The following is a 23,939-nucleotide window of genomic DNA, read 5'->3' as shown; positions in this document are numbered from 1 at the left end:
ATTCTTTTTATTATTGTTTCAAAAATAATTAAACCAACTCTGTCCAAGACACTGAAGACAAAGAAGCCTCACTGATCTTGGGAAAAATTACCTTTCCATTTATCAAATATGGAACAATTTTTAGTATTTATAATCTCACAAGTGGAAAGTTATATCTTTAGCTATATTGGTACTCAAACAACATCAGGATAGAGTTCTATTTTATTTTTTCAGTTACTATAGATTGGCTAAACTAAGACAAAAGTTTTTTCCAAACTTCCATCCCTGTAATCTGAACGTGGGATTTAAGATTTCGGGCTCAGATAGCATCAATAGCATTGTTCATTAAGTTCTGATATGCATATAAAAATACTCATGTTCTTAGATACTTCCAAATTCCAATTAATTGAAATTTAGGAGCCAAAATAAGAGTATGAAAACTAAGTATTTTTTTTAATGTAGGTCTAAATGTGGAACCAAATTTTGCCTTTTTTACCATCTCTCTCATCTTTTTGCCCTCAAGTTAGGGTCGTAGTTCATAGTGACGATCTAATTTCCAATAGAACTATACGCCCAAGGATACGTTCACATAAGCATCCTAGGAATTACTGCTTTCACAGCAATCTATCCCATTTTCCTGCCCCAAGACAAGATTAACTTTGTCCAGGCCTAACCTTTCTTAGAGCTTCCAGTAATGATGGCTCAATAAGTTCCTCAGTGCTTAGTTTTTCCTCATAATTAGCTGGATCTTCCTTCCTGCAATGTAAGGTAATGTGTTGCTTCATCAGCACATAGTGCTGTGCCTGTCTTTGCAACAGCCAATGTGTAAATAAAGGTGATTATCACACCACCACCCCTCTTCACTCAGGATGACTTACTTCATTGTCGACGAATACTTTGTAGCATCTGATTTGAATCTCTCAAACATCAAAATTAAATCTTTGTACTTCACATCTTTTCTACATCTGAGAGGGAGAAAAATGTAGTCTCTTCTCTGCAGCAATCTGTAGCATAGTAAGGATGCCTACCTCTCTCAGACTTCTCCTTAAACTAACGAACTCCTCCTCTCCACTCTTTTCAGATATCAGGCTTTCTAGATTTGTGATTGATTTCATTGCTTTAATCCAGACTTCAGTTAGCGTACATCCTTCTTCAAGTGTCTAAAACTGGAGACAGAATTCCAGTTGCGGCTTTAGTGGTTCCGTACAAAGCAGGATTACCTCACATGTTTTACATTACCTCACAACTGTTTGAACATCCTGGCATGATGGTTCTCCTTGAAGCAAAAGCATGGCACTGTTGCCAAATGCTTAGCTTGGGATTCACTGTAACTCCCAAATAATTTCTGTGGAACTGCTGTGTAACCAGTAGTTCTCCATCCTGAATGTATGCAGCTGATAATACAGCGCTGGGTTTGTCTCTACACAGTTGCATCTGGGTTTTTTTGTTGCTGGTTTTTTGTTTTTAGAACGTGTCCTCTGTTTGTCGAAATCATTCTGAACTCTAATCCTATCCTCCAGAGCAGGTGCAGATTCTCCCAGCTTTTGAGAAAGGGGAAAACAAAGCTTGCCTTGAATTCTTCACAACTAAGTCATTATAAAAACACATTGGAAGAAAACACATGAACTGCGAACTGCAAGAAAGGTGACACCCATACTTTGCACTCAAGCAAAAAGAGATCTTTGCTGATGAGTGCTGTCTTTAAAAGAGATACGTAAAACTTGTCAGTGTTAAATAAATGAACTGCATTTCTATAACTGTAGTGAAAACTGCATGGAACACTTAATGATTTTTCTTCAATCCTTTTAGAGGAAATTATGTAGTTATAAGAATGCCAATCACTCATTTTGAGTGACATAAATGCAAGGTAAAAATGTCTGCATCTGCAGAATCATCGCTGAAATATAACTGCTTATACACTTCATTTTTAAAATAGGATGTCATGAATAAGGCGAGAATACCACCTGACAAGCGTAACCTTGATTCCCTGGCAACGCATGACAGAAGTAGATTTTGTAACGATTTAATGCTACATCTTGACCTACTTATTTGGGGTACTTACTGTATGAATATGTTAAGTTTCTTTTACTTGGGGCAGCGATTAAACCTAAGCTAGAAAGGAAGCGATCGCTCATGATCCCTCATTCTTTAAGAGACGCGCAAGGATGGTTCTGGGGCACAGCACTGCGGGGCACCGGGGATGAAAAGAGTAGAAAGAGGGACTGCTCGCGTAGTTTACTGGGAGCGAGGCTCGGACATAGCTGCGCTCTGGTCCCTGAAGGCCTGCCTGGGCCACGGGAGAGTCCTGCCCTCAGGCACACCGTACGTGAGGAACGCGGGCCGCAGAGGGGAAGGTGGCGAGGGCTGCGCCGCCAGGGCAAGCACGGCCAGCCCCGCCAGAACCGGAGCGGCGGGGCAGGGCGGCGAGGCCTACGGGAGCGCCTCACACCACGGACGCTTCGCCGGCTCCCCCTGGGCCCTGCCCTGCGGGCGGGCGAGCAGGGCCCGGCGCTCCCGTTGGGAGTCTGTGAGCCCCGCGCTGCGGCCGCCTCTGCCCTTTCGATCCCCTCGCCAGCCGGGACGCAACAGCAACCGCCCGGGCACACCGGCCAAAGGGCGACGGGACGGGACGGGACGAGCCCCGCGGCGACCCGCACGGACACCCACTCCTGACACCAGCCGCCCGCCCGAGAAGCGCTGGGCAGGAGCCCGCCCGTCGGCGGGGAGGGGGTGCTGGGGGAGGGGGTGCTGGCGGAGGGAAGGGCAGGCGGCCTCGCCGCCACTACCGCGCAAACTCCCCCGTCGGCGCATGGGCACGCAGCCGCCCGCCCTTCCCTCCTCCCTCCCGGCCTCCCTTCGGGCACCGATGGCGGCGAGCGACGCGGAAACGGCCCAGCAGCAAGTGAGCGGCGGTGGGGGCGAGGAGGGCTGCGGGCAGCGCGGGCCGGGCCGGGCCGCGGCGTCCTCGGGCAGGCGGTGCGAGCACCGCGTCGAAAGCCGTGGCGTTCGGTGGCTTCTGGTGAAGCCCGGCTCTGTGAGGAGCTGCGTGGGCCGCCGTGCTGCCCGAGTGTCCCTTCAGGCGCCGACGGGTGACTGCACATCTGCGCTGAAAAGCCCTTTCAGGTGTCTGATTTCTAGGTGGAAAGGTGGCCGTCCGGTTTTTACGGGAATTTGCTGGGTAAATTCATTCAGTCTTAGTAAGAACTAGTGCCAAGGCCTTGGGGTTTTTTGAGGGATGACCCAGCTGGGAGTGGCAGCGGTGGGGAGCTGCAGGGAGGTGTTGTAGCGGCCCCGTGTCGCTTTACTCGCCTTGTCACTGCTGAGAATTACAGGACTGTCCACAGAAATGCAAAAGCTGGCGCACGTACGGAAGAACCGAGCAAAGTTTACTTATGCCGTGAATCGGGATTGGATCCCCAATCTTTATGGCCCTCCAGTATGCTGAGTCTCATCACATTCATAAATAAGCTGTAGAAGAGCAAGACTTTTTCAGATTGGCCCACAAGGTTGTGGGCTTTGGGGGGGTTTATTTATTTTTGCATAACGCTTTTTCTAGATTGATGAAATTGAAGCCCTTTCATCCATATATGGTGAAGATTGGTGTGTTGTTGATGAAGATGAAAAAATCTATTGCATTAGGATTAATGATTGTCTGGATCAACCAAAATGGACCCTCTGTCTGCAGGTATAGTGGTGGTAAGGAGTTTGGCACATAATTTGCAGCTGGACTGATGCAGGCAAAATCTTGTGCTTGCGTGAAACCCTTTTAAATAGGATTCATTATCTACTCAGCTGGATTAAGGAGCTTTTGGATTGGAATCTGTGATAGACTTTTCAGGCATTGTTCCTGTAACGCGTCAATACGCACGTGACGTTTTCAGTAGCTACATATCCTAATTCCATATCTGACAAAAACTAATTTCAGTGTTATTCTCCAAAGACTAATTTTTAAAGTATTTTTTACATTGGCTTTGTGTAGGACACCTCAATGAATCTGCTGGAATTGCTTCTAGATTTACTTTCTGGAAAGTGTGGAGACAAAACCAAATTCGGATCAACTTAACTGAGTAACTTGCTACTTTATGTTTATAGAACTGAAAACAATGTTTACTTAGTGGAAGAAACATTGAAGTGTCTACTTATGGAAGTGCAGTGCCACTTAAATAAGTCCAGTAACCATGTATGCAGCTCCTTTCAAATTTCTGCTGCACTTTTATTTTGCATGACACTTCATCCGCAAAAATTGCACCATGAAATATAATATTTGTATGCATTACCATTACTGGAATCCTAAATATAGATATTCAGGTTTTCTTGTCGTTCTGTAACAACATAGGCAACTATTTTCTTAATTTGTAACACTGATTGTAGTCCCAGTGCTCGACATCAGAGTCCATCAGTAAAGCTCAGCTAGCTGAGAGGAGTAGTCCAGTGAATACTTATCCTGAATTTCTTTCAGGTGATTTTGCCACCAGGATATCCAACTGCAGAGCCACCTATTTATCAACTAAAGTAAGTCAAGTTTTCTTTCAAACATTTGTATTTCTTTTTCTGAATTACCGCTGTTAATTGTTTACAGTGTAAGTTGAAGTTTAATTAAGATTACTCCTTGAATTAAACTATACCGGGGTTGGGGGGTGTTCCCAGCAGGAATATTCTATTCTTTCTCCTGAGTTAGACTCATGGAGCTCCCTATGACAGTTTGCTCTCTTCCCTCAACTCTTAATTCTTGCAGCATTATTTTGTGGCAAGGCAGCAATTAGACTGTGGAGGTATGGTGGCTGCTGGCTGTGGTGCTGGACAGTGACATCCCATCGCCTCCTTGGGTGTACCCCTCTTGTCTGGATCCTTGTTACAGATTGTAAGGCATGCTTTTCATCGGAGCACTGACTCTTGTTGGGCTGGTGCCATGGCATGTGCCGTCTTCCTGTTTTCCTTCCCTGCTCTCCCCTTGTCTCCTGACATGTAAATGAGATGGGAATAGAGACGCATTAGCCAGGTCCCTGATTTCGATGATAGAGGGACCTGCAGGGCATGACACACAGCATATCTACTGAGTTTTAGTCAGCAGTATTGACAAGGCAATACAAAATAGTGCTGGTAAACTTGAGGCAAAGTTTATAGTTTAACATGAGACCAGGAGGATACAGGTACAGAACCGAACGGTCATTCTAAGTATAATAGGTACTATGGTGCTGAAGGAGTTGGAAAGGTAAACTAATAATATGTAAGGTGACTCTGGAGTGACAATGGCCTACCATGAAAAATGAGTCCAGCTTTCCTACCTGAGGTAAGAAAAGGCAGCTCAAGTTAGGAGTCTTGAAGGAGAACTGGATGACCATGTTTTTATCAGGATATTTACAACTGGAATCTTGTTAAGTGGGAATGATTGACAAGGTTTAATTTTCAAGGTGTTTATCACATTTATTTTAAAATTAATGTTCATTGAGATGTTGGAATCAGCGTATGGGCACAATTTTCATTGCATTTCTTTTCATTCTAGCGCCCCTTGGCTTCGAGGACAAGATTATATGGAACTAGCAAATAGTTTGGAAGAAATATATGTGTAAGTTAGAGACTGTGGAATATAGTAAAAGGCGACAATGTATTTTCAATTTTATGCCCTGCTCAATGTATTCTTTTGAAGTACCTGCATGAACTAGTACTTGTGAAGTGATTGCTGCAATAGCCATAAACCAGCAAGTTTCTTTTATAAATCTAACAGTTAAAGATGCCATGTATTTACTAAGCATTTTGCAAGAACAAATTGTGTTAAACTCTGACAAATTTATTTTATATTGTTTAGACCTGGTGTTCTGTAAGGATAGAAGTCTTCATTTTGACTCTCTCTTAAAATCTATGAGATTGCTTATGCATTGGTACTATGAAGTATGAGATTTCTCCATCTATTTTGCATTTGAATGTTAAACCACAGGATGTGAAAGCATTTGTTCGTGTCTTAGAGCGTAAGTGGCAAAACAGTTTTTCTTAAATGATAGCTAAGGGATAAGTAGGTTTTAAAACAAATTAAACATGTAGAATCTATTAACTAGAATCTGTAACATAGCGGACTGTTTATTATCACAGTGTGCAGCTAACAACAACAATGCATAATGAATGCATGAGAATAAACAGAACATCTAGTAATACTCAAATTACATGTTTTTGAATTGCTGTGAAATTGAGGTAGTAAATGTAGTAATTTTATATGGTTTATTTAATTCTTTCAGATCCCAAAGATAACATAAACTGAATGAAATGAAAATATGTCATAAGGAAGCACAGTCATGCCCAAAATATTGAAATCTGAACATTTTACATAAGGAATGGTTTTTAATGCCATAAAATAAGGAAGAGAGCACTTAGCTTGCATGAGAGTTTTTTATCTAATTACTCAGTTACTTTGATTAGCTGGGTTTCTTATCTAATTAAGCAACAGATAAGCAAGTTAAATTGAATTTGAAGTGTTAAAAATGCACAAGAATTTTAAGTGAAGAGTTCTATGGGATCATATTAATCACAGTTATTCAGTGGAGCAAAAAGTACAGAGATTGTCCTTAACTCTGTCCAGATCAATAGGATTTGCTGGAGTCTCTGCTAGAGGTAGAGCTGCTGTAGGTGGTTCTTCAAATGTCCTGAGCATCTGGCGCAAGTTGCCACCTGAGGACTGTGAGGAGAAATAGCATGGTTGTGAAGCGTTTGGGTTTTTTTTCCCCCTTTTCTTTCCACCTGCAGTCTCGTAGGCTGTTAAATTGTGCTAGTTAGATCAGTCCCTTGCAGCTCCATTCTGTCTATATCAGTTGCTGTTCAGAACCCTCTCTGGTCTCCTCTCCTTTTTGTTGTTCAGCAGGAAATGGATGCATTTGTACTTTAGGCCATATACGTCACTTTAGACTGTTTAAAAACCTTCTGGAGTAGTCACTGATGAGCACAGTGTTCGTGAAAGCCCTTTATGTATCCAATGGCTAAATAGCTGTCAGGTAAACAGAGATACTCTGCATCGTTTATAATGTGTGTTTTACCAGGTTTCAAGTCCCTACTGATCTAAATTGCTTAGTTCTGAATTCTAAAACAGTATGAACTATGCTGTCCATCACTGTCTTCTCGAGGAGTTGGAAAAAACAGATAATTAGAGATCGCAAGTCTGTTTTGGGAGACACAAAGTTCTTAGAAGTTAAGAATAGTAGCAAATATTTGGATTTTTTTTTTCTCCGGATATTCTTCTGGTAAGACTTTTATTCAATACAAAGCTTTGTTTCATGACTTAGACAGAAGTAAAAGAAAAATAGCAACATAGAAAGGTAACCTTTGAGAGTAAGTGTAATTCGTGAATAGGCAGAAACTGAAATTGGGTTGTAGCTGAAGAAATTGCTATTTCTTTGCATACAGCAGAGAAATCTTATTCATTGTCTAATCTCTCTCATGCCATCATTAAAACAAATACAGTTCTTCATGTATTAAAGCAGTGCTTCTGTATGATAAGAAGCAGCATGAAATCAGGGCATTGAATTGTTCTGGAATCTGTCCAGACTTTGAAGACAGAGCTACAAGGTTATAAATTCCTTGGTTTTGCTTGAATATTTTTCTCTAAAATATGTATATTTGTTTGAATTTCTTATTGCATTCAGGAATAGTGCTGTATACATTAAGCAAAGTAAGATATAAAAAATGTGATTCTGTCACTGATATGTGGTGCTCCAGGTGGTGGCAGTAAGAATAAAATTAGTGAGAAACCCACAGCTCTAAATCTTTAGTTTTGTTTTTGGGACAAACATGCACAGTTCATAAACATATTAAAATATAATTACAAAGGCAACTTTTCAGGACACCATTTTAAATATATTTTGTATTGTTTGAGTCCTGCTGCACATTAAGGCAGTGTTTCTTAACTCTGAATATGCACACAAAAAAGTGTTCATCCCATCCTCCCCCAGTACCTTAATACACACCTGTGCCCCTGACTAAGGACTCCTAGACCTAAATCCTTACCTCCCTGTCCTATAGGACTGCTTGTTACCCAAACCCTAGCATGTAAGTCCAACGCTCCACTGTGTCTACTGCCACTGACCTACTATCACAGTCCACCAAGATCAACCTCTGCTGTGTGTGCACTGACTGCTTGAGGGGGAAGAGACGTCGCGCTGTTCCAAGGAAGAGCCCCCCTCCCAAACATGAAGGGAAAGAGTCCCCTCCAGCCACAGAGTGGCTGAAGGAGCTCATCACTGGCGGTATGGTACCTTTTGTAGAGAAAACCGATCCCGAGCAAGCTCTAAGGCCAGACATCCTGGCTTAGTGTTCTTTTGAAAATACTGAGGACTGTCCAACTTACTCTTCTCGCAGTTGCTTTCCCTTTCTTTAGTGATCAGAAAGTTTCTGTCAGTTGCCTATTTTTCTCCAGCATTGGTGTTTTTACTGTTTAAAAAGAAAAAAAAAAAAAGCAAGCCGCAAAGCGAGTATATAATGATGCAGATACCATGTGTTTCACCCAGTGAACTGCTGAGACAGAGCTTTCCACAAGCCTGTCTAAGCTCTTTATCTCACTAGATTATAATGTTCTATTTTTGCATGTCTGAAATCTGTATGTTATTTGGGGTACTTTCCAAGTGAAATCTGGAAAAATGATTCTTCATTCACTGTGAGTTTTAACTTCCAGGCAGAACCTCGGTGAAAGTATACTTTATTTATGGGTGGAGAAGATACGAGAAGTTCTGATAGAAAAGGCACAGTCATCAGATCCAGGTACTTCAGAAAATACACGAGTTTTTCAGTTTACTTCTTGTTCAACTGCAAAGTAAGATTTCATTACAAGTTAAACCTTTATGCCCAGTTTTGTATTGGATCTAAATAACAGAAAACAGTCTCCAGTGTCATGGCTTATTGTTTTACAGTGATAGCTTCCCTTTTTAAAAAGCAGTAGGAAAGCAAAGGAAGGAGCTGGCCTCAGTGAACTAGAACAAGGTCCTCAGTTCTCAGGAATTAAATTACTTGCATGAAAGCAGAGTGCTGCTCACAGATACATCATGCATTGTCCTCTCTTCTGCAAAGGAATCATTCATATCGGTAATTAAATTCTGGTGTTGAGTGCACTCTTGGAGGATTGGAATTAGCCTCAAGAGAAGATAAGCTTCAGTGGAATATGGAGACAAATGACCAAGTATTCCATCTTAATTGCATTTTACTGTATTGGGATGAGAAGTACATCACTCGAGTTGCAGTGATTCTTCTGCTGCTACTCTTATAGTGATAGAGTTTGTGTAAATTCGCAGTTGTTCTTTCAAAAAGTAGTGGGGTTTTTTTGTGGTTTTTTTTGTGCATTAAAATGCTAAACTGCTATAAAATGCATGAGTAACATGCATGCATGCATGCACACACTTGTGGCAAAAGAAAATAGAACTATTTTTCTATGTCATGGATGTTAGCTTAGTCCTGTGAGGAATAAAAGACTGAAGAGGAAGAAAAATGTGTATTCTCAGTGCTTCCTCCTGATAAGGTCCAGTTTTAGTTTTTCAATAAACTGTGCATTTTGTTGCTACATCACAGACATTTAAAAAGTCATTTTTTGTTGACATGACTAAAGGAGTGGATACTGAGAAGTGAAAATTGTACTGATGATGTTGGGTATTTTGACAGCAGCCTTGTGCCTTCTACTTAATACATCTAATGATCTTTCTAAGCCTTTTGAACATGCTCTATCACCCCTCTGCTTTTTTATTGAAAATACTGCATCATCACCACATCATAAGTCCTCTAAACAGGAAATTAGATTGTGATATATTAACTTGTCTGCATGGTAGATTCTCTCTAAATCCAGTTGCCAGAGAACTAACTGTGTGTGATATTTACTCTGTTGCTCTTGACTATTATTTTTTGTATGTCCTATGCATGAAGGAAGATAGGATTTTTGGAATCCCAGAGTGCTTGAAACATGCCCAGAGAGATGTTTCGAATATAATGATTTTATAACCTCATGACGCAGCATTGAACAACAGCTCTACACTTTTCCCCAAATGACCAATAAATGACTGGAGTTCTTGTGACATATCAGACTATTTTGATCTTTAAATTCAGATTAAATTAATGGTAGCATTGTAAATGTTTAATGGAAATCTTAAACATTATTGTTCTTTTCTTCTTAGAAATACTGTTAATTAGTACTGAAACAGAAGATATTATGCAAGGATCCCATAGCATGAGTATTGTATTCCTAATTCTAAGTAAGATTTTAGTTAATACTGGACTAAGAATTTCTGGGTTTTGTTGTAATTAATGTTACTATTCTGAATTTCATAATTCTTAATGGCAAACTGATTTGAACTGAAAAGGCAGAGATTTTTGAGAAAAAGAATTTGAAATTTTGTCTTACTTGTCTCACAAAAAAATGTGTAATAAATTCTACTACTTGTATCTTAATAGAACCAGATATTAAGAAAACCAGTGAAGAAGTTGATGAAGATGACGGAGATGATTTTCTCCTAGACTATGAGCCCATTCAGGAAGATCCAATTAAAATGTTAAATTACATTACATCTGAAAGTCAAGAAGGTAAAAAATACGTTCTTGTTAATTCTGATGAAGTATTCTAGAGGAGAGAGACCTTAAGATTCTGGTTTTCTACTTGGCTTTTGAGTAAAATCAATAACATTAAAATTATAATAAAGATTAATAACAATCGTAAAAAACCCAACATATTTTTGGTGATATGTCATCTTGCATACTTAACTTTAACAAATCCCTTTTTTAAAGTTGAGACATTCTTTACTTATATAGCCATATACATTGTTTCAGTACCCTTAAAAGAAAACAAACACTTCCTTGTTTGCGATCAGTAGATGAAGAACTGCCATCCATACATCATGGAAACCCAATCACAGATCGAAGGAGTACTTTCCAGGCACATCTGGCTCCTGTGGTGACACCCAGACAAGTTAGTACAGATCAATTCTACTCTTCTTGTCTGCAGTTTGAGCTTGACAAAATATTACTGAAATACTTGGGATTAGCTGAATATGTCTGTCTGTCTTTGCATCTTTGTGTGCTAATGTTGTCTGAGTAGTCGTCGGTTTCTTGCTTTCACTATCAGCTAAATAGCTCTAAATATCAGCTCTGCAGTGCTTCCTGCTGTTCTTTACCATTAAGTGTATTAGATGTAAGAGAATAGGACATCAAAATTTGACTTTTGGATGTTGGCAAGTTTATCATACGATATTTGGAAGCTACTGAGTCTTCCCTGTGTTACTTGGAAAATGAACTGAAATGAGTTTAGAAATGTTTTCCCTCCTTCAGAAAGGAATTCTATTGAAAAAAAGAATTGGATAATGCATGAGTAAACCTTTATCTAGACCTAAGTGAGAGGGGTAAGCATGCTTCTAGAGTTGTATTTGCCTACAACTAGAAAAAAATGTCTGCACTAGTTCCTGTCTCTTACTGGAATCAGTGGTGAATGTAGACCTAGACAGAATGCTAGAAAAGGGCTGCTACATTTTGTTTCCTATCATGATTCCTCTCTTTCAGCAGTTTAACACAAGGTAAAGAAAGTATCCTTGTGTTTAATATTACTGATTTTTTTTTTTTTTTTTTTTTTTGCCTCTGTGGAATTTGTCCAGTTGCTTCTTGCACCAGAATTAACTTTCAGAATCAACAACATTGTGTAAAAATATGCCTTCCTCTGTTTTCTGTGAATCAGTCACTCATAACTTTGTTTGTTGCACCTCTCCAATTTTTCTGTGCAGTTTGGATTTTTATAGACATCTATCATATTTTATAGACCTTAGTTTTCCGTTTTCCAGGCTGAAGACCCCCAGGCTATTTTGGTGCTTTGTAGATGTAGGCTGTTCTGTACACGTAATGTATGCTTTAACCTCTTTGAGAGGCAGACTAGAACGATACGCAACACTGAAGATGTAATCACTCCAAGGATTTATAGAGTGGTGTAAAGAGTTTTTCTGTTTTCCATATTCTTTTCCTAGTAATATCTTTCAGTTTACTTTTTTGACCTCTACTGAGCACTGAGTGGTGTTTTGATAGATATGTCTGTTATAACCCCAAGATCTCTTTTTGCAAATGCTAATAACTAGTTTGGACTCGCTTTGTGTGTCACTTCGCATCTATTAACACCACTCTCCTTTGATCATCCCTGTTTAGCGTGGAAACTACTGATCTACTCATCTTTTCTTCTCATTAACTGAGAGTTAAACCTTGAGAGGATTTTCCTCTTTCCTTTTATCCAGTTCTAGCTTTTACTTTAAGAATTTTTGGTAAGGGATCTTGTCAAATGCTTTTTGAAATTCCAGGTAAGGTACATCAACTACATGCTCCGTGACTCTGAAAGAATGTTGACAGATTGACAGAGTTTTGAGGCATATTTCTCTATACAAAAGCTGTAACGTTTTAAGTTGTCTGTGGGGTTTTTTTTGGTTTTACTTCACCTCCATTAGTTTGCCTAGTATGGACATAAGACTTGTTGGTGTTTAGTTCCCTACATCCTTCCTGGAGTACTTTTGAGATGTCGGTATCTCATCAGTCACCTTCTGCTGCAGAAACAGTTTTAACTGGTAGGTTAGATATCTTAGCTGTAGTTCAACAGCTGCATACTCCAATTCCCTTTGAACTTTTAAATAAATCTGATCTGGTTTTGCTGACTTGTTTCTGTTCATTTTATCAGCTTGCTCAACCTTATTCTGTGGTTAGGCTCCGCTATATCATCCTTGCCTGACCTTTTAAGTTCATAAATACTGTACATTCATTTAGGTTTTTGTGCTACAGCTGTATCTTCTTTAAGTGATTCTTTTACATATATTATATATATTGTATTTGCTGGCAGATCTCTGGTAAGCTTCAGCTGCTTATGTGTTTGAGGAAAAAAAAATATTACTAATTTTATTTTTACACCTTCAAAAATGTGCTGTGCTTTTCACATCTATCTTGTCATCTATCTTATTTTTCTCTATCTAGATAAAACTAGAGCTTTTTTGAACACACTTTCAGCTTTTTTGAGCTCTTCTTTTACTGCTTTGCAAAGTGAAAGTAATTTTATTCGTTAGGTTAATGTGTAATAACTCAGTGTTTTAAAATACTCAGTACATTACCATTTTCATTAAAGTAGCACTGCACTTCAGGGGCTTTCTTAGCTGTGCTCAGTCCCTATGAACTGTGAGTGCCGATGAACTGTGTTGCTTTAGAAAGGGAAGAAATTGGACTCGTTAGCTTAATGTCCTTTTCTCATTTTAAAAAACTCTTGCTCTTTGATCATGATGTATGAGTAAGATTGTTCTTACTTATGAGGAAGTCTGTACCCACAGACATGGGTTTCCAAAAGGCCAGGTTTGTGTCAAGAACTAGTACTCACTTAAAGCAGGTTACTAATTTCCCTTTCGCATGCAAAGACATTCTTAATTTCTTCTTTTATGACTTTTTTTAAAGACAACATATACTCAATAAACCTAGGAATTTCCAGTCAAGGCTTCTTGGTATGTGGTTAGCATAAAGATAGAGCAATTCCCCAAGTGTCAAATCCATCTTGTTTCACAGAGTCTTGCTGTACAGTGTGAGGTGATTGGCCTTCAGACTGCAGGAAAGCTTTGTTGTGGTTGGACTCATTTTTCTGAAAGAAAGCCAAAGAAGGTGAGGAATAGGGTAAACACTGCACCTGTGTGAAAGCTAGCTTCTTTACCAGCTGAAGAGGTTAGTGTGTGCCCATAATAAATTATCTGTGTAATCTATATGCTGTAATGATATTTTAAGACAGTACGCAGATTGCTGTGTAAATTTCTTTATTGAGTATTTTTAATAGTGGAACTTAACTTCTAATGTAGTTTTCCATAATGATAGCCAGAGTAATACTGTAGTTACTTACGTAATAGAATATGCTACCATAAACCTTATGAGGCAAAGAAAGTGATAGACATATTTCAGGTAGCAGGCTGTATTTGGTACCATTGCTTTTCCTTGTCTCAATTTGGCTTATTCTGACGTTTAAAATGTATGTGGTTCTTGGACTTGACATTGATTTAGTATGGTGGGACTAAGAACTGATCTGTTGTTTAAGCATCTTGTGTCTTTTATGAGCAGGTGCCTCATTGACATGTAGAGAATTAATCCCTTAATTCCCTAAAGCAGGAATAATAGAGAGGGGAACAGGAGAAAAAGGCTCAGGAGCTACAACAGGAAAAAGGATAAAATATTGCTTAGCTGTAAGATGTGTGTCTTGGAGGTTTATTGCTAATACAGACACATAATGAATCTTTAAGGTATGTTTTCAGGAGCCTGGTAGCTGACAAATAACTAATGTCAAAGGTGATGATAATTTTGTATGTTTTGTACCCTAAGTCCATGTATTGAAATATATTTATGAAAGTGTATTAAGTAATATGTCTTTCTTCAGTATTCCCCGTAAAAAAAGGGAGAAAACAGGTGTCTGAAGTGTTCATAATAGGAGGTTTTTTAATTGAGGTATCTTATATTTGAGGTGATTTTTGTAAGTTGAATTTCTTCCAGAAGAATTGGAAATAGCACAGTATAGCTAAGACAGATAATAAATATGTATATTGATTACTCCTGAGAGACATTTTCCATTGCAGTGGAAGGCGGTTTACTTGCCAAGCATGTTTCCCCAAGCTTTCTCAACTTCAGCAATGTTTTGCTCAAAGTAATATTAATTTTGTATTATGTACTAAAACAGTGTCTTGATCAAAGCTCTCCTTTTTGCTAGACCAAATTGGAAAGCATTGAACAATTGCTAGCTTGTTTAATTAGAAACAGAAAATGAATGGATATTGATAAATATTTTGAATTTGGTACTTCTTAAGAGCAGAGAGATGGAAATGGTGGGAATATCTGTTTTCTGGGAAATACTGACACTTTCAGACCCATAATAGAACTTTTTTATTATTATTCTTTCTGTGAAATGGAAAATCTGAAAAAAAGTATGTTTGAGGAAAACAGAAAAACTCAAAATGTAGCAGAGCTTTCTAAACATCACATTTTTTTTGTGAAATAGGTAAAAGCAGTGTGTAATGGGAAAATGCATCTCTAGTTGTGTTATAGTCCAGCTTAATGTTATAGTTAAAAGTAAGCAGGTGTAATTGATACATAATACCAATTAAAAATGTTTTCTAGATCTTACCATGTCCCTTGTTTAGTAAAGCGATTTGACACTTCTGCATCTTCAGCAATAACATGAATGTACATGGTGTACAAATTCAAGGAATAGCTGTTCTCAGTATCCCAGAAAAATGAGTTGAAACTCGCATGAGAGTACTGAGAAGCTGCTTCTTGAGTTATTACACTGATACTGATTCGGCTGGGATAGGGTTAATTTTCTTCCTAGTAGCCGGGTATAGTGCTGTGTTTTGGATTTAGTATGAGAATAATGTTGATAACACACTGATGTTTTGGTCGTTGCTGAGTAGACTTTACACTGGTCAAGGACTTTTCAGCTTCCCATGCTCTACCAGGTGCACAAGAAGCTGGGAGGGGGCACAGCCAGGACAGCTGACCCCAACTGGCCAAAAAGATATTCCATACCATATGACGTCATGCTCAGTATATAAACTGGGGAGAGTTGGCTGAGGGGCAGCGATCGCTGCTCGGGGCATCTGTCGGCAGGTGGTGAGCAACTGCATTGTGCATCACTTCTTTTGTGTATTATTCTATCATTATTATTATGATTTTTTCTTTCTCTGCTGTCTTATTAAACTGTCTTTCTCTCAATCCACAAGTTTTACTTTTTTTTTTTTTTTTACCGGGGAGGGAGGATGGTGAGCGAGTGGCTGTGTGGTGCTTAATTGCCAGCTGGGGTTAAATCACAACAATATTTAATTCATTTCATGTCAAAGTGTAAAACTGTTTCATTATAGTACTAAGAAGGAGATGTTTGTTTAGCAGTGATACTGAGATGGTGTGTATGAAATCCCTGTTGTAAAAGGAAGCTTATTTCTGTTTTTTTAAAGGTAAAGAGAGTTCTTGAAAAACTGTATGAGAATAAGAAAATTGCAAGTGCTACCCACAACATATACGCATACAGGTGAGAGATGAGTAGTGGTGTGTTTTTTTTTTTTTTTTTTTTTTTTTCCAGTGTTCTTTGACAAATGAGTGCAGGGCATGAGAAAAGTAAAATCCATCAAAGAAGTTCCTTGCTTTTAAATCTTTATGGGGTAGTTTTCTTATTTGTATGGTAAAGGTTTTAGGCTTCGTTTTGAATTTGAGGTCAAGAAAGTAGAACATGTAGTAGGAAATGTGTTAATATAGTAAAGCAGCATTAGAAATAAAAAAAGACTAAAAATGGATTTGAACATGTGTTGTTATACTTTGTGTAGTATGTGTGAGCATGGAAGGGCTACATCATCCTGAACTAAATGTGTTTTTACCTGGGCAAAGTAACTTTTTTTTTTTTCCCCCAACCTTATATTTCAAAATAGCTGAAAATTTTTAGTTGAAATAAGAGCTGAAACAGAAAGCCTGATGCAGGCATCTGGCATATGAAATTACAGCTGAAATACGAGAAACTTCAGGGAAGATGAGAAACAGGTAAAAATGAGTTTGGCAATGGTCTATTTCTGGCAACTCTTGTGAACATAGCTTACGTGAAATTAATTGGTCTTAGTCCAGATAATGATGTAGGTTTTCTGAGCAATGTAAGTGACAGTAAAAGGAGTCCCTTTCATTACTGGAGGAACCAGTCATCTGAAAAAGCATGTATTGACACTGATCTGTTTGTATATGTCCTGGCATGATCCTAATGAAACATGAAATGAGAGCAAGTGAAAACTTACTTTACCAAAAAGTCTACCGAAGTAAAACGTTCTGTAAAGAGGGGATTTCTGTTGCTGCTGCTGCTCATCTAGCTTCTTTCACTCATACTGTCTAAATACACTTCAAAAAAGCAACAGAAACATACTTATTGCTTCATATTTGTCATCTCGTACCACAAGCCTCTTTGTCATTGTGTCACGTGTGTATTAACTAAGTTTGGAAGTTATGAAATCAACTGGTAACAAACAGTAGACCTTTGAACATTGCTTCTGGAAAATTAGACCTTTGTATAAAACAATACACCCTGAAGTTTCTTGGAATGCCCCCTGAGGAAGTAGATGGCATGGAGAATCCGAAGGTGAATTTCAGTAATAGTTTCATGCTGCTGCTGAAATATAGACCTACCTAATTATTCTTAATATTTTTGTGTGAGTTCTTCCAACTTGTGGGTGTGTACCATAATTTGAACCTGTATCTGATAGAGTTGGTTTCAGCTAGGTGTAATTATTAGGCTAAAAACCTAAGGATTTTTCTTATTAGGGACTTTATACTGGTAATGAGTCTGGAGTTAACCTGAAGTAGCTAAAGTCTATGTAAAAGCTTCTCAAAACTTGTTCTACGCTTCAGATAAATATTTGTGGTTTACCCTAAGCCTCATCCTGTTTTCATGTAAATGTCCCTAGTAGAGAGGTAGAATTGATACACATGCGTATGAAAGATCCCTGAGACTTCATTAATCATGTCAAAATGTTACTTGATTGATGTTTTTTGAATCTATTTTATGTTCACTTTTTTCTTTTTTTTCCTTTTTGTTCTTTTTAAGAATATACTGTGAAGATAAGCAGACATTCTTACAGGATTGTGAAGATGATGGGGAAACAGCAGCAGGTGGACGTCTTCTTCATCTTATGCAGGTTATAGAAATTAATCTTTGACTTCTGGAAGTCTTGAACAGATTTTAAAAATCACTACAATGTAAATAAACTTGTAGACGGTTATTTTAATTCTCGCTCTGCTCTTAGCCAAATAGATGATTACTTTCTTAAAGGTGAAAGAAAAAACACAGACTGTTGCATGCGTGTAGTAAATTGGGATTTCCAAGTCTTGGATCATAGAAACAAGTTGTGTTTCATAGGTGGTAGTAATAGTTTGAATGGTTTAAAAGAGAAATAAGTTTTGATTCCTCTGCTTACTATGTGGTGCAAGGTATATAGAAAATGAAGACTGGAAGAAGCTGATAGACAGAATGTAACAGCTGACCTATGCACAGCCTTTCATTCAGTTTCCTCAAATATTCGTAATAAAAAGACACTTACGTTTGAACTTGCAGAGTAGAGCTTCAAATACAAAAGGTAGTGGGAGTGAAGGAGTTAAGTTGTTTTGATCATTTAATCTGTTTCTTTGTGCTGTTTCCAGTTCTGGGTCCTTGGCCCTCATACATATATTTTAGTTTTCAAGTGCTGAAATAATATTCCCTCAGCAAAGTTTCTACTAAATGTGAATTGAGATTGATAAATTTTGATTCACTGGCATGATGCAAGCCCTCGTAAAGCCATAAGTAAAATATCATAACTACAGGGATCAGCTGGGTACATCTTATGCAGCGCCTCAAGTCACTTAGCTATATCAGCACACTAATTACTGTTTTTAATTTTGATTTTTAGATTGATGTCCCCTTCACAACCAGGCTTTTCTTTTCCTGTCCTTTGCTTGCTTGCATATTCTGTTGCTTAACGTGTTATACTCTTATTCCTGGAGACTGTTTTAAAGCTTTTTTTTTTTTTTTTTTACTTTGAAGCTTTTTTTTTTTTCCTGAAAAAAATATAGTTGATGGAAATATTTTGACATTTTTCATTTATGACTTTTTGAAACTTCCTAAGTAACTCAAACCTGACTTGGGAAGAAAAACTTCCTTTATGTAATATATGCAAGTGTATGTGGTAATTGTGAAAACACTATTGTAATAAAAATAATGTAAAGAAACAACTTTGCACTTACTGTACCTCAATTTGTTCTGAGCTTACCAGCTTTTTCTCAGCATGTTAATGTATACTTTTGAAAGTTGTGAGACTTACAGTGTCTAGGCACTTAACATTCCACAAATTCCAGTGTAGAAAGTGACATGAAGTTTCCCCTTTCAAATGTGAATGTGTCTAAATCATACAGATCATCTCTCTCCATCCTAGTTGCTCTCCGTCCTAGGTGCTGGGAATATTTTTGTTTTGGAAGAGTACTGCTGTAGCAATCAGAGAAGTGCAATTTTCACCTGTAAGAAAAGATTAAAATCATTTATGGTCTGATTTCTAGATGTTCACAGGTCTTGTAGTTTTTTTGTTATAAGCACTTACCACATATGGGCATGAAAATTAGGTGGTTTAATACACTTATTGTTGCTGTACTTATAGTTCTTCTTTTGCAATAGAAATCTTATCTCATTTCAGATAAACCTAGTACTTCAGTCAAGATAGCACTTTCCGGTTACAAGAAACTCTTTTTTAGCTTAATTCTTTTGAACTTAAAGTTAGAGTTAAAAAATTTCCCAACTATGTTTGGCATCCTGTTTACTGTGAACAGTTGCTATACATAGACTTTATGGCCAATGTGTAAATGTAGAGTAGAAAATTTACATCATTTCCTTAAAATTTTAAGAATATTTCTGTTTTCACAAACAATGATAGAATCTTCTAATAGTATTGTTCAAAGTAGCCAAATATATGTATTTTTCTCCTTAGTGGAGATAATGTGTGGTTGTTAACATGCTTTATTGATAGCTAGCTCTTAAGGGATTTTTCTCACTTCCACCAAACCAGCCTGATACCTTGCAGACCACAGTGTTTTTGCTCAGCCTTGTGCAAATAAAGCTGTGTTTGCTCTGTCTGGCTCCAAGCCATCTGTGTGCATTAGTGTAGTACTGCGCAGGACTTGCGGGAGAGCTGTTTATAAGTGAAGACCTTCCGCAGAGATTTCGGATGCCTTAGTTTGAGGGACAGATTCAGGATCGTGGCCACTGATCATGCAAGACTAATTTGAGCAAAAATGCTAACTGGTGATTGTCACTACACGTTTCTATTGTCACTACAGTTTCCATGCATTTCACTCTGATACTTAGTTGGCATTCCCTGTGTTACTAGTGTTTGCTGGTGATGGGGAGATCTTGAGCACAGAATTGCTGTGAGCGGAATAAATGCTAGTTTTCAAGTCTAGTCAAGTCACATTTAGATTTTGTGAAGAGTAAAGTTGTTGAAGGCCTTCCATGCTTCTTGCCTTTAAATGCAGTAAAAGAAACGATCACTTTCTGTTTAACTCTGTACTTGATTTTGTTACTTACAGTCTTGAAAAAGCTATATAAAGGTTGTTTAGTTCCTTTCAATCCTAATTGCTAATACGATTATTTCATGTTGTGTCAACTTTATATATGCCTTTTTGAATTCAGAAAGCAACTGCTTGGTTCTAAGGGACTAAGACTCAAACCTGGAAAATGCAGAGGTGTTTATGGATTATCCAGGTGCTGTTGCTAAGTCCTGCACATGGCAACAGTGCTAGCTTATGGCATTTTAGGTATCCATATGTATGCCTGTCCCCTGGCTGTTACTAGCCTCGTCCACCAACACTTCCAAAAATGTGGATAGACAATCTGCTTAGTGACAGAGGTTCCCTGGAAATAATAATTCATCATATCAAAGAATAATAAATGCAACTCAGTAATTTTCCCTTTAAGTAATGCCTGAAGCCTTTGACACACGAATGAGCAACTGTAGTGCACATGATATAGCTTTGTGCTCTTGCTGAGGGATATATTGACTCACTTTACTTTGAATTTACCTTTGGGTAGGAGCTTGGAGAGGGAAACTTACCACAACTGCTGACTTGTCATTATTCGTTACCCTCTGATAACAACATATATGTGAAACAGACCTGACTGTAAGTTCTTCTTAAAAATGCAAGATAGTAGACTATTTCTATGTTTAAAATAGGTGTCAACAGTAAAACTACTTCAAGTAAAAAATAATAACTTTTCTTTCTTTCTTTTCTTTTAAACAGATTTTGAATGTCCACAATGTGTTAGTTGTGGTGTCCCGCTGGTATGGAGGTATTCTCCTAGGACCGGATCGTTTTAAACATATAAACAATTGTGCAAGAAATGTACTTGTGGAATACAACTATGTACATTCAGTGGTAAGTTTCTGCCACTTGGAATGAAGGCATTTGTATGTGAACTTGTGTAAATTGTCACTGTTAGGTGAAGCCAGAAGAAAAGTACTACTACCTGTGTCATCCTCTGGTTGCTTTGATGCACTAATAGTATGCATAGGATCACTGCAAAGACTCTGGAAGAACTTCCAAAGAAGTTAGTGAGCTGGTTTGTAAGTGTGAGGTGTGCAAGGGAAGGGTGGCAGCCGTGGAGGACATTGGTCCAGAACACAAATCTGAGGATTGGGGGAGAACGGGAAGGGGAAATGCCTTTGTCTGTGTGTGCAGAAAACTGGAAGCTGCTGCTGCTTTTCATGCTTACCTGTGGCACCAGTTGTAGTGTGTGGCAGACTGAGCTTGGGAATCACTGTAACTAGTAGGCATTTAAAAACTGAAAACTTTATTACACATAAAGAAGCTTTCAGAATTACAGATAATAGACACCATTTAAAAAAAATCTAGACTAGGAGAATTCAAACAAAGTAACATTAACTGTTACAGAAATGATTAAGGGAAAATGTTTCAAGGGAGCTCAAATAACTCAGGAGACAAGGTTCCAAATGTCTTTAAATGACATTTTACTTCTTAAGGGACTTAGGTCATTTAATCATCTAATGTTCTTGGTTTTCAACATTTCTTTTCTTCATCCTCAGAACAGCATATTAGATATGTCGATGTACATTATAGTATGTAATTGCTAACAATAGAAAGTTTAAGACAGTAGGAAATAATTACTAATGGATACTTGAAAATGTATGCAACTGTCAGTTTTCCTTTTTATGTGAACGTATCTAAGATTGTTGTGGCTGAAGGCTGAGCATTCTTCCCCATTCCGGCCCCTGCACTTTTCAATTACTTGCTTTTTGCATTTTAGAGGTGCTTGTATATACTTATCGATTTACCTTCTTGGCAGTTTATCAGTGTTCTCTTATTTGAAAGCATTGCTCATAAAATAAAAGGAAACTAACAAGACTTTTAAGCATTTTTCCTTTCTATTTTTAATGACTTAAATCAGACTGCATTTCTTTATTGTGTATTAACAAACATGTTTTGTTACTAGTGTCCATCAGAAAAATAACAGATGGAATTTATGGTAATTATTATACTAGCACCATAGATGTGGCTCTTGGAAAAAGTATTTTACTTAACTCTTCAGAATAGCAGAATTCAAATATTCTGTTAGGGTCCCATTTCCCTCCTGTGCGCAAGAGGTAGAAGGGAGAAGATTAAAATGTCCCAGGTTCTGTCATATATAGTGACAGATTCCTTCACCATTTTGGGGAGTGCTTGCAATGAATGCCTACTGAAGAAAAACTTGTTTTTCAGAATTGGCAGTCAGAGTAAGCTGTACATTACAATGTTGATCCAGCAAGACTGGCGAAATTTTGTCCCAGTGTAGGTTTGTTTCACTTAGGGAAACGGTTTTAATGTACTGATGTAACAGTATGTCTCTTGATAAGGCCACATCTGCACTACAAGCAGTTTTGCAGTATAGTGTAGATGTATTCCTATGCTGGTAACCTTTTCCTTGAGCAGAAATGGCTTACATTATTTTTACATTATATACATCTGTTGGCATAGCTATGTCTATAATTTTGTTGCTGAAGGCGGAAGTTTCTAAATAGCAAGATGAGCAGACAAATTAATGAAACTGAGTGGTTAAATATTATACAACTGAAAACTTCAATAAATCCCAGTGAACTATGAACACTGTTCATATTAAAAATAATTCTCATGGGTGACCTTGAGAGAATGCTCACGGTATGTAAGAATGTTGATTAAATTTTGAAATGCTTGTTTTTCATTTCAGGAGGAATCATCTAAACAAGCAGGAAAGAGCAAAAAGATAAGGAAGGACAACAAGAAGAGAACAGAACACTAATTTATTTTTTAAAACTATAAAAAGATTATTTTGCACATATTTATACAATGAAAACATGAACGCTATTGCCTTATCCAAATACAACAGACATTTTGTATTCAAAAGAGAATTTAGTAAAGCTGTAGATATATTTTCATCTTGTTCTGTGATTTCTTCTGCTGTTGTGAAGTAGAGCTTAAACACAAGTTTTCTGTATTCTTACACATTTCAGCTTCTTGCTTTGAGGGCATTGTAACATCTGGAACCATTTTCCCTCCCACCACCTCCCACCCAACAATGGCTAATTTAAAATGTGGTTTACTTATCTTCTCTGTTCCTGGGTTTGAACTCAAACACCTGTCTTGTATTAGTAATTGAATTCCCTAGTTTGTTGTATTGAGGGCAAGACTGGAGTCATTCATAGGCAAGGACACTTACAAAGTTTTACATTTTTTTATACCTAAAAGGAAAACGTGTGGCCCAGTGCTATTTGGCCTTGGAGAGCCTGGTCCTGACTATGGAGTTCTTGGTCATGCTAGGTAGGTGACGTAAGAAAGACTGAACATGGGTGATGAACTAAGAAATGTAAAGAAATTACTTCAAAATTTCTTTGAGGATTGTACTGTGAGTGTCAGGACTCTAGGAGCCTGTGGAAAAGCTGAGGATTAAGTGTTGTATAATTAAAGGAACAAGTGATTTCAACAAAGAATATGGGGATTTTGAAATCGGACTGTTACAACTAGTGGTGAACATTAGTAAACATTCTGAAGTGACTTCCGTTGGTGTAGAGTGGGGGGAAAAAACAAGTGTTAATGATATGATCAAAAACACTTGAGTTTTCTACTCTTCATAGAATCATAGAATCGTTAAGGTTGGAAAAGACCCTTAAGATCGAGTCCAGCTGTTAACCTATCACTGCCAAGTCCACCACTAAACCATGTTCTCGAGCACCACATCTGCCCATCTTTTAAATACGTCCAGGGATGGAGACTCAACCACTTCCCTGGGCAGCCTCTTCCAGTGCCTGACCACCCTTTCGGTGAAGAAGTTTTTCCTAATATCTAATCTGAACCTCCCCTGGTGCAACTTGAGGCCATTTCCTCCCGTCCTGCAGACAACATCCACAGCCTTGCCCTCATCCACTGAGTGGGTCACCTTG

General features: G+C 38.2%; 1 protein-coding gene across 3 annotated transcripts; it reads left to right on the top strand.

Moving 5' to 3' along the window:
* Positions 1 to 2,567: 2,567 nt before the first annotated feature.
* IMPACT (impact RWD domain protein) lies at positions 2,568 to 22,915 on the top strand. 3 transcript variants are annotated; one of them, XM_082307919.1, is made up of 11 exons: positions 2,568 to 2,881; positions 3,536 to 3,664; positions 4,439 to 4,491; positions 5,483 to 5,545; positions 8,633 to 8,718; positions 10,393 to 10,521; positions 10,809 to 10,903; positions 15,927 to 16,000; positions 17,552 to 17,642; positions 20,770 to 20,904; positions 22,730 to 22,915. In XM_082307919.1, the coding sequence occupies exons 1-11, from the start codon at positions 2,789 to 2,791 to the stop codon at positions 22,799 to 22,801; spliced, it is 1,020 nt and encodes a 339-aa protein (XP_082164045.1). In that variant the 5' UTR covers positions 2,568 to 2,788; the 3' UTR covers positions 22,802 to 22,915. The 3 variants fall into 3 exon arrangements, with proteins under 3 accessions (XP_082164045.1, XP_082164044.1, XP_082164046.1); XM_082307918.1 differs by having other exon boundaries at positions 10,806 to 10,903; XM_082307920.1 differs by lacking the exon at positions 2,568 to 2,881 and having other exon boundaries at positions 3,638 to 3,675; positions 10,806 to 10,903.
* The last annotated feature ends 1,024 nt before the right edge of the window (positions 22,916 to 23,939 follow it).

Source organism: Platalea leucorodia (assembly GCF_965183815.1).
Source record: "Platalea leucorodia genome assembly, chromosome: 1".
Taxonomy (NCBI): Eukaryota; Metazoa; Chordata; class Aves; order Pelecaniformes; family Threskiornithidae; genus Platalea; species Platalea leucorodia.
The sequence above is the reverse complement of the archived record's forward strand: the minus strand, read 5'-3'. Positions and strand labels throughout refer to the sequence as shown.

Excerpts from the sequence above, each read along its gene's own strand:
- IMPACT (XM_082307918.1), top strand. The coding sequence starts at position 2,789 with ATGGGCACGCAGCCGCCCGCCCTTCCCTCCTCCCTCCCGGCCTCCCTT. Across the intron at positions 4,492-5,482 it reads CCACCTATTTATCAACTAAA|CGCCCCTTGGCTTCGAGGAC; the intron begins GTAAGTCAAGTT and ends TTTTCATTCTAG. Across the intron at positions 5,546-8,632 it reads AGTTTGGAAGAAATATATGT|GCAGAACCTCGGTGAAAGTA; the intron begins GTAAGTTAGAGA and ends TTTAACTTCCAG.